This window comes from Miniopterus schreibersii (genome assembly GCF_964146895.1).
Source record: "Miniopterus schreibersii genome assembly, chromosome: 7".
NCBI lineage: Eukaryota > Metazoa > Chordata > Mammalia > Chiroptera > Miniopteridae > Miniopterus > Miniopterus schreibersii.
This window is the reverse complement of record NC_138108.1, coordinates 73,175,019-73,194,130: the sequence shown is the minus strand read 5'-3', so window position 1 is coordinate 73,194,130 and position 19,112 is coordinate 73,175,019. Positions and strand designations below refer to the sequence as shown.

The 19,112-nt window shown below is 37.6% G+C and overlaps 1 protein-coding gene across 4 annotated transcripts in view; it reads right to left on the bottom strand.

Annotated features, from left to right (window-relative positions):
- DPP10 (dipeptidyl peptidase like 10) overlaps positions 1-19,112 on the bottom strand; it is a 1,168,699-nt gene that overhangs the window by 246,116 nt on the left and 903,471 nt on the right. For all 4 annotated transcript variants that reach the window (XM_081142810.1, XM_081142809.1, XM_081142812.1 and 1 more), the window contains exon 5: positions 16,762-16,836. In XM_081142810.1, coding sequence (XP_080998936.1) covers positions 16,762-16,836 — 75 coding nt within the window. The remainder of the gene's footprint in view (positions 1-16,761; positions 16,837-19,112) is intronic.

Sequence of the window (19,112 nt, the reverse complement as noted above, 5' to 3'; positions counted from 1 at the left end):
AGTTTAAAGCTCATTTTAATTTGTCAGCTTTCACTATCTCACACTGAGAAACAAAATAAGCGTGGGAGTGTATCTTCAGCTTTTTTTTTTTTTCTTTTGTCCCTTAACTATACAGCGAGGGGTGCAGGGGATACTTTGAATTCTTTCAGAGAATTTTTCCTGTTTGAAGATACACTTTTTTTATTTTTATTTTTTTTAAGTTTTAAATATATCTTTATTGATTTCAGAGAGAGGAAAGGAGAGGGAGAGAGAGAGATAGAAACATCAATGATGAGAGAGTCATTGATCGAGCCCACAACCCGGGCATGTGCCCTGACCGGGAATCGAACCCCGATCACCTGGATCCTAGGTCGACGCTCAGCTGCTGAGCCACGCCCGGCCGGGCTGAAGACACACTTTAGTTAAATAAAAAGCCACTTAATATTAATGCCATTTGCTCAGCAGGCATTCAAGTCAACATAATGACTACTTTCGCCTATTGTTTCTTGACAGTTAGGTTTCCTCTCTTAAATCTTTGTTATCAGCACCAGGGAGAGTAATCAGATGTTGGTGCTCATTAAAGGTATTGCCTTGAGTTGTTGACAGCAGTGGTCCCATTTCCACGGGCACCTGCAAGTCATAACTTGTGTTGCTTGATGTAAAAGAAGCAACTCCTTTTCACAAACAGTGATGGAGTTCCTACTGCTTTCTACTACATTCGAGGCATGGTAGGGAAAATAAATGAAAGGAAACCAAACCATAGTGTTGCCCTCTGGGAGCTTATACTTGATGGTGGAAATGTAGCATGTAACACTGAGACCCGTAGGGTTCCAATGATATGGTACAAACCAGGTTAGAGAAAGCTTGCACAGCGAAGCTAGAAGAAATACAGAATGGAAGGAATGAACGAACGTCTATGTACCCGGTTTGTTTTTACCTGCGAGTTTATCGTTTGTGACTAAAGCATGTTTGTGACTGAAGTCAGCCTTGCCAACCGTCCCCAGCGGCAGTGCCATTCGGCTGTCAGGAACATCCACAACTTTAGCCACCTGAACTTTGTTCATTTACTGAGCTGCTTCTGGGCCTGTCAAAGGGACCCTCGCCCCTTATTCTCAGAATAAAAGGCTAAGGCTTGGCTTAGGGCATATAATTTCAAACCAACTGGGTTTTCTGGCAGGCCCATGCAGTGCCTGCCATCTGTCATGGCCTCAAAGGACCACGGGTGTCACCTGGAAGACTTCATCTCCACGCATTCCCGTCTTCCATGAGATTTTCCTGTGCTGAAGACCCCACCCTGACGCAATGGCCTCTGACTCATAGGAGATGCCCTCTTTGTTCTTCCAGTAAAGTCTGAAGACTCCTGTGTCCCCTGAGAGAGGTCTGCAGGCAGCAGTGGGCCGTGGGTGATGGAAAAAATGGAATCTGTGTGCTTCCTGCCTCATGCCAAATATACTAAAGACTTGATAAAATCAACACAAACATTTTATGAATGGAACATAAAGTTCAGGTAGTCCTTTTTAAAGATAAAATTCCAAGAAAGATGTTTTGCTATTACAAAATACTTATTTTTCCTAGACACCATGGAGCAAAGAATTCTCCCACTCTCCCCAGCTTTTGGAAATAACTTCATGGGAAAATGTGGGGTCACTATAGTTATATAATCACTATAGTTACACAGCCACTGCAGTTATTACACTAACTGTGGAGGGTCGCAGAGCCTTACAAGATCTGTGCCCCTATTAACCCTGACGTCGCCTCGTCCTGCTTGCTGACTCTCTCCCTCGGCTCTGGCCACACTGGGCTGCTTTGATGCTCCAAACTTTTATTCAGGACCAAAGTCTGCACATTCCCTCCGCCTAGGAAACTTCCCCAGGTCTGCACACCAGCGAGGCTCGGCCCACACCCTTACCTGTATGCCATGGCCATTTCCTCAGGAACGACGCAGAAACCACCCCACTGAAAACTGCACCCTCTCAATAGCATCTGCTTCCCTGCTTTATACATCTCTGTCTACTGCTCAGCAACACAAAGGAGCGGCCTATTGATAATGCATGGCTATCTGGGTGGACCTTAAGGGCATTCTACCCAATGGAGAAAAAAAAAGTTTATAAACTGTAGGATCCCACATCCATACCATCCTGGAGGTAAGAAAATCACAGAGATGGGGAACACTGGTCGCCAGAAACTGGGGAAGAGGCACAGCCTAGGAGACTCCTTTGTGGTCGCAGAATCCATGTCTGTGTTAATTGTGCTTGTTACATGTGATAAAATGGAACTAGAAGGGCATAGAAAGGCATGCCAGAGTGAGAGGGTGCAGAAGCTGGTAAAATCAGAGTAAGATCTGTGGTTTACTAAGTGCTGCTGTGCAGGCCATTCTGATACATGCATTATTCCTGGTTTTGATAATGCATTGTTGTTATGCAGGATGTCACCACTGGGGAAAGCTTGGAGATGGACGTTACAACTTTGTGAGTCTATACTTAAAAGTAAAAGTAAATGAAAAGTAAAAGTAAAAAATGCTCCCTAGCACCTATCACCATCTACGAGCTCGACGTGGACAATGGAATCCCGCCTGTTTTTGTTGAGAGCTATAACCAGGGCACATAGACCAACGCTGGGCACACAGGAAGCTATGAGTAGTTATTAAATAAATTCATGATTAATGAATGCAGTTCACTTTTAAAAGCATCTTAACATTGTGATTAATATTGTGACCTTTGATTTTGATCCCAGTTCTGCTCTTCTCTAGGTCTTCCTCAAATCTCTTGAACTTTTATTCAATTTTCTCATCCAAAAATTAATAATGCTTAAAAGGTTAAATTAAAATAACACACAGTAATACGGAGCTTGAGATAAACTTCTTGGAAACAAATACAGTAATATACTTCAGTAACCCTTACAAAATTAATATCATTTGACATAGTGATTTATCAGAAATGAGGACATAGTTTTAAGTGCCAGGCTGATCATCTCAGCATTACTGTGTCATGGGGAAATGTGAAATGACCTAAATGTATAGTCACAGGGAAAAGGTGTATACCTTTTCACATATTCTACAGAAATTTGAGGCATTTGTTCTGAAAACAAACCTCATTTTATTTTATAAATGAATAAGTGCAGATCTAATCCACAAGTCAATTAGTCAGATTTTAAATATCTATTCTTTATTTATATCATGACTTTCAGCAACATTCATTATTTAGAAAAATTCCCTATTCACGCTATCTTTTGCTACATGGTTGTATTTTGCATAACACCTATAAACGCAGAAATAACTTTGTCAATTATAAGGGAGAGTAAGTGAGCATGTATCCCACTATTTTTGATCTCAAGGCATTATTAAATTCACAAATAAAGGTAATTAAGTTACTAATAAAATGCCCTACTCCCAGGATGTGTTATTATATAAGATAGGCATACATGTTGGGTAAAATGCAATTGCAAAGAAAAGAATAAAAAAGGTTTTCTCAACTCCATATATAAAGGAAAGTTATAACAAAGTGATACACCTATATTAAAATTATTAATATTTTTATTTGAAATATTACAGGCAAATTTTTTTCTATTCAAAAAGAAAAATGATTAAAGTCATTGTCAATTAGACACTTCATAAATTTAAGGGCAAAATTATACTTGCAAGAACCAATTTAAGGTTAAAAATTACATGTGAAGAACCTCAATTATTTAATTTATCTCTTATAAGGATCAAATTTCACATGAATATTCTGGCTTTTCGTCATCTTTGCAAAGTATGATGACATATTCCTATTTTTTTTTTTTTAAATATATCTTTATTGATTTCAGAGAGAGGAAGGGAGAGGGAGAGAGAGTTGAAACATCAATGATGAGTCATTGATCGGCTGCCTCCTGCATGCCCCCTACTGGGGATCGAGCCCGAAACCCAGGCATGTGCCCTGACCGGGAATCAAACCGCGATCTCCTGGATCCCAGGTCAATGCTCAACCGCTGAGCCAGGCCCAGTGGGCGACACTTTCCTATTTTGAGACAGGATACTAAAAGGTTGTTAAGAAGAAGCAGGGATGATGCATATATCTTTTCAAAATAATGTTTTGGATTTCTCTGTATATATACCCTGAAGTGTTTAATTTTTTGAGGAAATTCCATACTGTTTTCCACAGCAGCTGCACCAATTTGCATTCCCACCAACAGCACAAGGGTTCCCTTTTCTCCACACCCTCGCCAGCACATGTTTGTTGATTTGTTGATGGTGCCATTCTGGCAGGTGTGAGGGGCTATCTCATTGTGGTTTTAATTAACAACTCTGATGATTAGTGACATTGAGGATTTTTTCATAGGTCTAATGGCCATCTGCATGTCCTTTTTGGAGAGGCGTCTATTCAGGTCCTCTGCCCATTTTTTAATTGGGATATTTGTTTGTTTTGGTGTTGAGTTGTATAAGTTCTCTATAAATTTTGGATTTTAACCCCTCATTGAATATATCTTAAGTGAATATCTTCTCCCATTCAGTAGCCTTTTCATTTTGTTGATCATTTCCTTTGCTGAGCAAACACTTTTTTGTTTGATGCAGTTCCATTTTTTATTTTTTTATTTTGTTTTCCTGACCCAAAGGGATATATTTTCCTCTTAAAGTTTTATGGTTTCAAGTCTTACATTAAGCTCTAATCTACTTTGGATACATGCACCCCTATGTTCATTGCAGCGTTATTTATAATAGCCAAGATGTGGAAGCAACCCAAGTGTCCATCAGTTAACCAATGGATAAAGGAGAAGTGGTACATATATACAATGGGATATTACTTGGCCATAAAAAAGAATACAATCTTACCATTTGTGATAACATTGATGGATCTGCACAGTATTTTGTTAAGTGAAATTAATCAGACAGAGAAAGACAAATACCATATGGTTTTACTTGTATATGGAATCTAAAAAACACAATATACAAAGAAATAAAACAAAAACAGACTCAGAACAAACTCTGAGTTGCCAGATGGTAGGGGGGGTTGAAGGGCTGGGTAAAAAAGGTGAAGGGATTAAGAAGTCCCAATTGGTAGTTACAAAACAGTCACAGGGATGTAATGGACAGCACAGGGAAGATAGTCTAGTACATTGTAATAACTATATACCGTGCGAGGTGGGTACTGGAATTGTGCATGGGGACACTTTGTAAATTATATGATTGTCTAACCACTATGCTGATACTCGAACTAATATAAAATAATGTTGAATGTCAATTGTAATTGAAAAATAAAATAAAAAATAAATAAAGCAAGGAATCTGTTTTTTCTCCCTGGGTATTGAAGCTTTTACTCTCACCTCCTCCAATCATTCACTTATTCAGAAAACAAACAAATGACAATGGTGTGCACCTGCAGGGTCCTTGCTTTTGGGGATGCTACACAGGTTAAGCTCCAATTAGAGTCTTAAATGATCTCAAAGGCACAAGGGTAGGAAACTGCATAAAAATATAAACTAAACAGAATTAAGTATAAATAAGTAAAATTAAGTATGATTGTACAATACTCCATTACGTTTCAGGTACACTGAATTAAATCTCATACGTAAACTCAAATTTAGCTCTTAAAAATGAAGTCTGAATTGTTTTTACCATAAGCCTTCGTCATTTTCTGACTGAGATATTTTTAAAAACTCATAGCTTCATTACTGTAATTACATTCTCTCCTCCCTCTTCCTTCAGAAATGCTAAGGTCCTTTGCATTTGGCTAAGTAAGAGGCCCCTTACACCGCACACTACCTCTGAGCTGGTTTATTACCAACACACAAGGTTTAACTGTTTTTCTTTTAAAAATAGGCCACATAATAACAATTAAAAGTTAATTAGTGCAAACTCCAATTAGAAAGAAGACACATTTCTTGGAATAATCAGAAAACACTACTTTTGGATTTCTTTTTAGATGTGCAGTATTCTGTTTGTTTCTACTTGAAGGTTTCTATTTCAGTAAGAATTATTATTGTTATTGTCTGCTAAAAAGTTATCCTGTATTTGATGCTGCTCAAAATGTATATGACCACATAAAGCAAACTCTACTGCTTTTGTTTGAAATTTCCAGCGAGAGGAGCCAGGGACTTTATATTCTGCAAGGTTTCAAACCTGACATATTAGTTGGAGAGTTGCACCTCTCTTTCTTCCTGTGTTTATGGTGTGAGATACTTCAGAGGGAAAATTTTTACCTTACTTGGGTTAATGAAAGGCTCTGAAATTTAACTATCCCAACACAGTTCACCCATGTAAAATTTTTTGCACAATGCCTCTAATGGAGATTTATCCATCCACCTTTTGCAAATTTCTAAAGAAAGTAGATGCTGCCTCCCAGATTGGCCCCTGAATTATTGAACAAGCAATTGTTGGAGAGGTTTTTTTTTTATGCTGAACCAAAATCCATCTTTCTGATGTCATTTAATATCATTGGCCTTAGTTTTACTTTGAGAAATACATCTAATTTCTATGTGTGATGATAGCCCTTCAATAATCAACATATCTATTATTCTACCCATATTTTTCCAAGTTTTCTCATCCCACAGCTACATCCCACAGCTAAGTGCTTCACTATCATTTCTAAATCTCTGAGAATTATGACTGTGTTCTTTACCAGTGTCCAGTTGGGCACAGGATCCCAGGTGTTCTCCAGCTGGCACTCAGAGCACCAGAATGTGAACCCCCAGTGTTGTAGAGCAGCACCAGCAACAGAAATATAATGTTAAGCCTACATATGTAGGTTTAATGTTTTTGTAGCTATATTAATAAAAAATAAAAACAGGTGAATCAATTACTAATATCTTTTACTTAATTAAATGTATACAAATATTATTTCAACATGTTATATTTATGATTCATTATTAATAGTTTACTTTTTTTCCTTTTACTAAGCCTTCAAAGTCTGGAGTGTGTATTTTTACACTTACAGCACAACTCAATTTAAACTAAACATATTTCAAGTGCTTGGTAGCCATATGTGGCCAGTGGCTATAGTACCAGCCAGCACAGTTTTAGATAGTTTAATTTGAAGTTGGTCTAAAAACATATCAGTGCTTTTAAAGATCATGCGACAGTCTAAGTTTATACTGAGTTTATGATCAATAAAATACCAAAGTTGGCATATCAGTTACTATTCCTCATCTTGTATTTTAAAAACTACATATTTTATAAAACACATGTGTTGACTTGGGCCAGCATTCCCATCTCTAGATTATCTGTAATTTTGATTCTGTAGTCTACTAATTCAACTTTCGATTCTAGCTTGCTATTCAAAACTTTTATTAATATTCATTGATTAATTCGTTTAAAACAGGTTTAATCACATTGAACAGGAAAGGACCATGGAAGATAATACAGACTTTACTGATATACTGATAAAGGCTTTCACACGTAATATTAATCAACCACCTACCTTCACCAGCACTCACACGTAATCTCCACCTAACACTGTTCAAAACCTTCATGCAATCCAATCCCCTCATTGCAGGTGGGTGGCAGCCAGTGACTCTCGCCCCCTGGTTTTCCTGGCCCAGTGTGCTCTCCTCCCGCCTGAATCGCAGCTGCCTCTGGGCGATGAGAAGACTATAGTGGCAGGGAAGGCTTATGAGTCACAAACCTAGGTCAAAAAAGGTGTAGCCTCCACCTGCTCCCTTGCATCACCCGCTCTGGGAGAATCCAGCTGCTGAGCCAGGAGGACATCAGGTAGCCCATGGAGAGGTCCACCTGGAGGAAGCCTGAGGCCACAGTCAACAGCCAGGATTAACTTGGCAGCTAGGTGCGTGAGCCACCTTGGAAGCAGATACTCCAACTTCTGGCAGGCGTTCGGACAACCGCAACCCCACCCGACACCTGAGAGGAGACATTAAGGACACAGATGGGACCTGTACCGCGGAGCCCTTCCAGATTCCTGATGCAGAGTCCATGAGTCTAATCAGCTACTGTTTAATCCACTAAGTGACAAAGTCATTACACTGTATTAGGTTAGTAGAACAAAGCCTTAACACCTAATATGACAGGATTTTGCTAATATAGTGTTTCTCCAAGTATTCTAATGATTTCATCCATAAATGGAAAAAAATATACATTCTATGACATAAAAAAGACTTGAGTGAGATAAATCAATATGCCAACAGTGGTTTTCCTCTAAAAGATAAAAACAAGCATTGTAATTATCTTCATATTTTTCAGTATTTTCAGATTCTCTGTCATAAACATATTATTTTCAAAATCAAAAGAAAATAAATGCCATGTGGGTGAAATAGTGATAAAATGATAAATATATCAATAGCCACCACAAAAAGGGAAAGTTGTAAGTACTATCTTCCAAAACTAAAGTTTTCTTCCTTCCCTTCTTTTGCTTTTCCCTCCTAGGATTCTTCTCTTTAACCAAGAAAAAAATCCAAAATGGATATTAATATATTTTTCATGCGTTATTACCCCTCTTTAGCACTAAGGAGGTTAACTAGGAAGGGAGTTTAGCAGCAGCTACAACAGAACATAAAAAGTGTATTTTATGGGCGCTGGAAGGCAGCAGGCTCTGAGAGTCAACTTCAAGTTCCATATATTTGAATCAGTCCCTTTCCTACGCTTCAGTTTCCCTGAGTTTGTTATTAATAGGATTATTTGAAATATTAGTGTGCCCAAGAGTATGAATCTTAATAGCTTAGACAATCCCATGACCAGAACATCTACGCCCACAGACTTCTTAAATATGTGACTATAATTGTAAAGCACTGAAGTATTAAGACCCAGAATTTAATTAGATAATTCACTAGAGAAGAGTTACTTTTTCATGCGGTAGTATCTGCAGGATTTATTTTACAGTGATTATTTCTTAGTTAAAATAGATATTTATCATAAAGAGGGTCTTGTCTGTGGAGCTGCAGACCAGCAGGAGCATACCCTGAGGTGAACGCACCTAACTCTAGGGAATATCCACTGCTCTGCTGCAGAGATCAGCTCTGAGGACGGACACCTGTACTGCAACTCGAGCAGGTTAGACTTGGTTTCTTCCTTCTGTTAGACACATTTTTAAAAACTTACTCAGGTTTCACTTTTCTATTCAGAAAGAGCTCATTCTCATGACGATGTATGCCCCATTATGCCTACAGGACAGTTCCAATTAAGCCCAAATAACAGTTTATTTAATTAAAGTGTCTGATCCCAAACATAAGACATAATAAGGAAGTTCACAATATAAAATAAATAGTTAAATTATTCATTAGTCTATTTAATGTGTATCATTAATCCAAATAATAAAATAATTATAAATAGGCATTACTTGAAAATATTTTTTAAAATATTTGTTTCTACTTGTTTGTCTTTAGAAAAGAAATGTATATATCAAACACAATTGCCTTTTCCAAGATGGCTTAAAAATGCAATTGCTAAGTAATTCAAATGGGCTAATTATTTCAAACACTTTGGGGTAATGTATAAACTAAACTGAATTTAAATAGTAAATACTATTTATGATTTAACATAACTCAGAATAACAGAAAAATAACTTTTTCTGATATCGGAAATGTCAAATAGTAGATTACAATTCTCAACCACAAATATCCTTATCATCAAAATTCATAATATCTAGGTTTCCTTATATCTGAAATATATTTTTCTTCACGAATATTTTCAAATGTATGGCATTGTAATGCATTCTACAATAATTTAGTTGGCTATTTTTGAGAAACAACTTCTAAGAAGCAGGTATAAAAATAAAATGAATACATCTGGAGAAGTATAATAAATGCTACCTGAGTGTTGCAAATAATAATATGCAATATAAATTCCATTGGTCTTGTAGTTAGCAAATTAGAATACAGCTGATATTATTTGGAATAAATGGAAAAATAATTATGCTAGAGCAGAGAATGATTCTACCAAGACATGTAAAAGCTTTTTTAAAATAACAGTGTGATCAAAAGACCAGGGGCTTTGGCACTAGAAAGATGGGTTTGTGTCCCAGCTCTTACGTTAGAGAGCAGCTCTGAGTTTCCTGCCTCTGCAAAAAAATGATATCACTAAAAAAGGGGTGTGGACTCAGGGAGGTTTACATTGACAAACATACTTTCAGGCAGGATTTGAGTTCTCAGCGAAGGTGTGGTCCCTCTACAACAGCCCCTTGTTGGAATAGTTGCCAAAGAGAAACAGGGTAAGGGCTAGGAAAGGGAGACTTAGAGAAAAAATCCAAAGCCCAAATCTATTACTTATATAAATATACACATTTTTTTACAGTGCAACCAGCAGTAGAATAGATAAACTATGACACAGGTAGAGGAATACCATCTAGTAGGGAAAGGGGCAAGGGACTGCCCTGCTATTGACTGATAAGAACAGATTCTACACTTGGCCTTAGTCAAAAGGCTGAGAAGCGATATCCAGCTATCAAACGATGGGGATATATTTCACAAACGTACACTGAATATAAGAAGACACATCAAATCATACATACTGTATGAACGTCTGTAGGTATCTGTCTAGCTAACGTAGGTAGACAGACAAAACTACCCAGGCTGTTTAAAGCTTGAACAGGGGTATCCCCTGTGCTGGGTACCTCTGGAAAGGAGCACAGTGACATTTTGGTTCTTGACCTGGGTGATGCTTACAGGGATGTGTTCAGATTGTAAATATGCACTGGACTATCTTCATAATATGTGCGTGTGTAACATTTTAACCATAAATTTAAGTACAGAGAGCTTAAATATAAACTCACCTATTTTTCTCCATAGTCCATGCACTCCCCACTAAGCCACATATAACTATAACATGACAGATTAGGCATCAATCTTGAAGGGCAGATGACGCCAGAACAGTGACTAAGTCCAGAAAGGAAAAGTTTTGCATTAAATCCAACATCAAATTATTTTAAATTACTAATGAAAAATTAGTATACCATCTGTCTTAAATGATATTTTTTCTAAATTATTGTAAAGTATATAGTTAAGTTCTGGCTACTTAGATCTTTTCTCAGGTAGAAGACTTTGGATTTTAATAAATGGGACCCTCTAAACAGGTGATTTTCAATGCTAAGCATTCATCAGCACTGCCTGGAGAGCTCGTTAAACCACATATCACAGGCCCCACCCCAGCGCTTCTGTTTCAGTGCTTCTGAGCAGCACCCAGGGACCCGCATCGCAAGCAGCTGCCAGGTGACCCCGATGCTGCTGTTCTGGGACCAACACTGAGAACCGCTGTTCAGGGGGAAAAAGTTTCAATCCTGAGTCATCTTAGGTAAGTTTGGGAATTTCCTTTGTATTTCTTCCAAAAGTAAGAATGATATCAACTCCTATAAAGAGAGATTGTAAGGAATAAAAGAGTACAATAAAGACTTTGGCACAAAGTAGGTGCAGTATGAAAAAGGTGGTATTTTTAATTTTATTTCTAAGCTTTCCCTTCTTTGGAGTCTGGAAAGTCTTCAGTAGGTGGAATTGACCAGTCCACTGAAATTCAGGGGTCTCCATGGCGTATTGCAATCCCCTGGGGAGTTTTTAAAATGCCCATATTTGGGCTGTATCCCAGACCAGTTAAATCAAGATATCTTTAGGGTGGACCCTAAGCATTAATAAGTTTTAAAGCTCTCCAGGTGATTCTATGTTCAGCCAAGTTTGAGAATCAATGCTTTAGTTCTGCAAACTTTGACTGTTTACTATGTCCCATTTGCTGTAGAAAACTCTATGGGCATTAAAATGAATGAAGCCAAGTTCTTGACTTTAAGGGTCCTATAGTTTAGTCAAGGGGATGAACTCATAGATGGAGATGTTGGATATAATGATAGATATATTACGATGTAAATATGAACCAGGTGCCAAGAAAGCACAGAGACGGGCCACAGAGTAGGTGCTTTCACCTGGCACCTTAAGAAAAGCTTGCTAGTCATTCTGGTTTATGAATTTATATATTAAGGTTTTATTGTTGTTATTGTTTTTAGTAACACTGTGCTAGACATTGTGTCAGACACAATTACAGTTGTGATAAATGTTATAAAGGGAACAAAGAGTCCTATGAAACTTATGATAGTGGATTTGACTGAGTCAGAGAAGTCTGGAACGGCTCTGATGTTTGAGGAAAAATATGAGTAAGTTGACATCTAAAGAACAGAAAAGTTATTAAGGAGAGACAATGGGGCAAGAGTTTACTCCAGGCAGAATTGTAATGAAGGCCCTATGATGAGAGGGGACATGGTGTTTCAAGGGACTGCAGGAAATCCCAAGAGTGGGGAGTGGTGGGAGGTGAACCTGGGAAAACAGGCCGGGCCTTGCAGGTTGTGTTATGACTTTAGATCTTTATCCCAGGAAGCCTTGGGGAGATTTAAACAGATAATGGCAATCAGATTGCTTTATATAAAGATCAGTTTAGCTTGAATGTGGAAACTGATTAAAAGGCACATGAGTGATTGAAGAACAACCTGCTAGTGGGTCTTGACAAGAGATGATGGAAGCACATTATACCTCCATACCCAGACTTTTTTTTTTAATTGAAATATATTTGATATTTAACATTGTGTAGATTTAAGGTGTACAACCTGTTAATTTGATATGTTTAAATACTGTAATGTGATTGCCATGGTAAGGATAATTAGCACCTCTACCACGTTACACAATTATCCTTCCTTTTAAGTAGTTAGAATAATTGAGTCCTAGTCTCTTAGCAAGTTTGATAAGTAGAACACAATAATGTTGTCTAAGTTCACTGTACTGTGCATTGTATCTCTAAGGCTTATTTACTATTTGTTTTAAATGTGAACCCCAAAAAAACCTGTCCTTTCTTCCCACCTGTCATCCCTGTTAGACATCATTTTATCCTCTGTTTTTACAAGTTTTGCTTTTTAAAATCCACATATAAGGGATATCATAGAGTACTTGTCTTTCTCTCTACGCCCCTTCATTTTTCCTTCCTCCAGCCTTCAGACATGGTTGGAGATGTGAGAATGCAGGCAGGAAAACTCCCCCTGAGTTACTGTAGATTAACAAGTGCTCATATTGATGGTCACAAGCCAGAGAGAAAAGCATTTCATGGGTTCTCTTTCCTTAGTCAAATAATATATTGTTTATTTTAGAAATATTTACCTCAAATACTTGTTACATCTTAAAAAACAGTTGGATAAACTCAATAATCTCAATATATAAAGTGGGATTATTTTTTTTTCTATTTATTTGACCTTTGATCATGCAAATTTTTAAAAAAATCTTCACCCAAGGATATACCTTTACTGATTTTTAGAGAGAGAGGAAGGGAGAAAGAGAGGGAAGGGGAGGGAGAGAGAGATAGAGAGAGAGATGTGAGAGAGAAACACCTATCTGCTGCCTCCCGTTCATGTGCAGACCTGGGATCCAACCCGTAACCTAGGTATGTGCCCTGACTGGGAATCGAACCCGCAACCTTTTGGTGTATGGGAATATGCTCCAACCAACTGAGCCACCCGGCCAGGGCTGATCATGCAAATTTAACATCTAAAAAAAGAGGGAAATGTTAAAGATTATCTGATTTCTAGCCCCTTTCTCCAGTACTTCAGGGGCATCCATCTAAAGGTTCTCTTTGCTTTGCTTGGAGTCTGTCTCTGTAAACAGTCACCAACCGAGATGCCTACGAGGGCCAGAGGAGCACTGCCATCGCGAGAGGAGCCTGGGCACGAAGGCGCTGAACTGCCCGAGACAGTCCCATCTGCATGAAGGCGCTCAGCAGGGGCAGCAGGTCCCAGCACTGTGGCCGCCAGCAGCCGTTGGCAAGATGCAGCCAGCCTTTACCCGCGCTTTTCTGGTTCCGTTCATTTGCCTCGTAATGAAGATAAAGACAAATCGCTGTACGATGCCAATTTGCTAGGGTGCAGCTATTGTTTCCTACAGAAAGACCTTGGGTAAATTCCTAAATCTGTCTGATCCTGCATTTCCTGCTTTTCAAGGAGATCAGCTTTTCTCCTTGCTGAAATCAGGATAATAGCATCTACCTAAAACAATGCTTCATTAATTACAACTCCTATTTCCTTATTTTATGGATAAATGCGGATAAAAGGAGTAAAACACACCAAAATGATTTCAGAGGATGTCTGGATGGTAGGATTCTGTGCAATGGTTGCTTTCCACCTTTGTTAATGGGCATTATACACACGTGCGTGCGCGCACACACGGTAAGCAGGACATGTAATTACTCTAAAACCATTCATAACCCCAAATTGCTGCCTCCGTAAAAACTGGATAGAAAATAATGGCATTTCAAGTTCTTCTATAAAAACTATAAAACCTAAAGATTTATAGGTTTGTTTTTTCCTCTTTTCAAACTGTCAACCTCTGGGCAAGTCTGAATTGACGGCTATCCCTCAAAGACTCACTGCTGCCTCCATGAAGCCCCATGTTTCTGCTCATCTGGAGTGTTTTTCAGTCATGTGTATTTACCTGATCTTCAAAGGCCAGCATATGCTTCCCTCTCCCACATGATTATCTTGTCCTACATGGTACATACATTTGGGCCTAGCCCTATGTTTGTTTCTTTCTTAAATGAGGTGCTTCAGCCTGCACATGCCCATGGGCACACACAAACTTACACAATGTCTGTCCCAGTTCACATCTCACAGATGATGGAGAAATACAATGAGTCATAAATGAAGTGGAATAAGATTGTATAATTCAGTTTCATCTTTTTTTTCTTATTAAAATAACCCAGGACCGATGTATCATAAACTATTTTTGTAAATTTAAACAACAACAAAAAAAGAGACAATAGTAAAAGTTGCTTAAAATGTTAATGGTGTTCATTTATATTTTGGGTATTAATTATGGTCACCTATAATCTTGGCATGTTTTGTCCAATTATCCAAACCTAACCTAATTTTATACATTATATTCCAGAGTAGCCCGACGGTTATATACATTCCCAATAGCAATGTATGAGTTATCCGATTTCCCTGCATGCTGGCTATCATCTGGTGTAGTCAATGTTTTTTAAATTTTAGCCATGATGCTATGAATATAGTGACAGTACTTGTTTTAATTTGCATTTAATAGCTAATGATGTTTATACTCTTATTTGCCATCTGTCCGCCTCTTCAGTGAAATGTCTCATGTCTTTGCCCATTTTCTGATTGTATAGTTTGCTGTTGTTTTTTTGTAACTCTTGAGTTTGACAGTTTATAGATATTATAATATATATAATATATATAACATATATATTATATATATTAGTCCTTTGTTGAATATCTGAATTACAGATATTCTCTCCCAATCTATACCTTATAATTTAATCTTCATAATAGGGTCTTTCACAGAACAATACTTTTCCTTGTATACAATATAAATTTGATATAGTGTAATAACTGTTTTCATAGCCAGAGATCCCAAAGATCTGCTTTTTTTCCTAAAAGTTTTATAGATTTACATTTCTACATTTAAATCTATAACTCATTTTGAGTTTTTATACAGTGTAAGACTTACGTCAGCGTAGTTTTGTTTGTGTTGCCTATGGAAGTCCAATTGCCCTAGGACTATTTTGTGAGAAGTCTATCTTCCCTCCATTAAATTGCTTTTGTACATTTGTCAAACATCAGTTAGGCATATTTGTACGGGGCATTTCTGGGTTCACTATTGTTTTTTATTGATTTATGTGTCTATCCCTCAGAAAGTTAAACTTAGCCTTAATTAGTGTAATTACTGAAACCTGATTTTTAAAAAAATGTTTACTATCAGTTTAATATAGCACTCATTTTAAGTTAAAATTATTTAGAAATATAATATTATTTTTAAAAGGGGGGATGCTATGATATTTTTGTTTACAAAAGTTAAGTATTTTTCTTGGGGTTTTCAAAATGTCATTAAATAGAGAAAACACGGCAAAAGTTGAAGTAAAAGGCCAAGATGCATTATAGAAAAAAAAATGCCTTTGATTGCAATCTCCCTGACTTTTCCAGTGTAAATTAATTATTTAAAAAAAACACATAAACTCATCTAAAAAATAGTACATGTGTAATCCAAATGACTAAAACCATCAAACAGAAGGTCCTCCGAGCTGTGAAATTTTATGTGCTCAAAAGCTTTCAGTGCATTATATGAGGCTTCCTGCCTTAAGTCTATAAATTTTTATAGTCTGTCCTAAAGCACATAAAACTTTCTTGAATGATTTCCAATCACTGATTTTCCACAGAAACTAATCTGCTGAACTGGCTTTTCAACATTTACTTTGCTTTATAACAGTGTGAATTACATCTAAGTACAAAATACTCAACAACCATACATACTGCTCTAATTGTGCTGTAGAGCTCACACGGAATCGTAAAACCCCAAATGCAATTAGAATATTTTATTTGTTCAGAATTCATTTCTTGGCTTGTCCTACTTTCAAAATTTTCTACAACCACAAAGCTTATGCGTAAATACCACCAGAGAACCCATTCACCATGATCTAAACAAATGTCTCCACCAGTCCCTTCCCACTCTCCACACTGCCATTCAGGGCACAGCCGTTAAGAAAATTCCCTACTCTGTACGCACATGAAACACTCAAGTACAATGTAAAGTTATCTCGAAAAGCTCAACATCCTACACTTGTCAGCCTAGCTAACCCGAAGCGCTCCCCTCTGAGAGAGAGGGACTCGGACCACTGCTGTATCAGGCAGGTTCTCCCGCGTATTTGATAGCCAGGTGTGGAAAAAAGACATCGCCTAGAAATTTCTCTCGTGCAGTACTGGTCATCAGTGACCCCTGCTGCTATTAGATATGCCAAGTTTTCTCTAGATGAGTAGAAAGCCAAGGAAAACCAGGAGCTGTCACCTGAATGCATCACACAGAAACGTTTTACAAAGGAGATCACTTCTTTACCTGTTTGACATCATACGCCAGAAGAACATATTTCAAATCTGGTGAAACTGAATGTCTTGATGCTTTGAAGGTTCCCTAAAACAAAACAAAACAAAACAAAACAATTATCTTTAATAACAGAGAGAGTACCATGTATTTGAATATATAAATATTTTTAAAAACTCAATTCCCATAACACTGTTAAATAAGCATCCTCATTCCTGTATTAAATGTGCACATGCATGTATGTCTGTGTGATTATACAGACGGGCACCAATACTTAGAGAGGCTATAGCAGATATTTCATTAAGAAAAACAATTGCTGCCATATCTTTTCTAGATGTTATTTTAAAACTATGTTAATATTTTCATTATAAGAAAAAAAAGGAAAAAACTCACTGAACTTCCTAAGTAACCAAAATGTTTTTGTATTCGCATGTTCATCAAAACCCAAAGAAGTAGTGGCATTCTGTGGTGTCATGATTTTATGACTGTACTTTTCCTACAGGTTGTATATTTATATTGAAAGAAGACACTTGTATTAAAGACAAGATCTCTTTAAAGTAAACTCCCAGAGTAAAATAGATTAAAACACAAAACACAAATACATAATTGATTATATATATATAAATATATATGCAAAACAACACAGTATCTGATTGATGATGAGCCTATATATCTATAATAATTTTGTATATCTTATGTCAAGGCTGTTTTCACAGGACTGTTCTCCATGAAGAACAGAAACATGTGAAATCAAGGTTTTCTTACTTAGAAATCACCAAAACACAATGGACAAGGTAAGGAACTCTGACTAATAAGTATTTGGGAAAGTTTGTGTGGAATAATAAAAAATATTTATTTGGCTTTGTTTCCAGGTTCTGGGCACAGAGCTCCTAAAGTCCTTGGAACTTCCTGAGCAATAGGAGTGTCTTTTGTTATTAATAACTAATCCCCTTTGAACATTCCAGGTTTATGCTAATGAATGACTTTTGGTTCGGGGTGCAGGGAGAGTGGCTAGATAGCTTCTGGATGGTGGCTGGCCCCCGGGGGATCCAAACCCCTCATTAGAGGATTAGAACATCCAATCCTGTGTGGAGGTCAGGGTGGGTGGAAGATCTGGGGATGGAGTTCAGTCGTTTGGCTGATGATTTAATCAATCATGCCTAGGTAAGAAAACCCGGATAAAAAAATCTCTCAAGGATAAAATCTGAAGATACTTCCTTATCACCAAACATATCAATGTACTGAAAGGATGGCACAACCCAACTCCCCAGTCACAGAGATTTGGGACCCTCTGAATTCACCCTATTTACCTTGTCATCTGGCTCTTCATTTGTATCCTTTATAAACCAGTTATCATAAATACAACTGACCCAAATTACTGTTTTCAATCCTCACTTGGTTGAATCCACTAATGGGAAGGACCTACTGTAGAGTCAAAAGTTATAAAAGAATGTTCCACTGTGTGTGGTTGGCACCCCAAATCCTGTGATGTTCAGGATTAACTATATAGCACTTTCTGTGAGTTAGTCTAGAGAAATATCAAACCTGAAGGGAGATTGTGGGGATTGTCAGATTTGTAGCCAGGTCCCACCTAAAGGCAGGTAGCCCGGGAACTGGAGATTTGAAGCTGTTATCTGAAGTGTGGCAGTCAGGACTCCTTAATCTGTGTGGTCTGCCCCGAGTCTGGGTAGTTAGTACCAGAATTGAATTGAATTGTAGTTCACCCAGGTGGAGTCAGAATATTGTGGTTGAAATAAAATAGTTTAATCTCGGTCAGATTTGCAAAGGAATAGAATGGGCTGAGAAAAAACCCTATTATATGGCAATGCTAAAATTTACAGATTCCTCTTATATATAGATTGAGACAAAAGTAGGTTTACAGTTGTAAGGCCATGAAACTCAGAGTTTATTCTTATATTATTATTTATTAATTATTGTATTATTTTCCATACAAACAACTATAAACCTACTTTTGCCTTGCCTTGTCCACGCATCTTCCACAGCCCATGAATAAGGCACTTTATTTATTTATTTAAATATATCTTTATTGATTTTAGAGAGAACAAGGGAGAAAGAGAGAGATAGAAACATCAATGATGAGAGAGTCATTGATTGGCTGCCTCCTGCACTCCTCCCACTAGGAATCAAGCCCACAGCCCAGGCATGTGCCCTCACCGAGGATCTCCTGGATCCTAGGTTGATGCTCAACCACCGTGCCACGCCCGGCCAGGCAGAATAAGGCACTTTAGAAGAAGGTCAAAATAATCCCTGGCAATAATTCATACAATTTTTCCCCAAAAATCCATTTCAGTTTTTTCCTTTATTTCTCTTGCCCTAGGTGATATAGCTGAACATTCTGCTACATG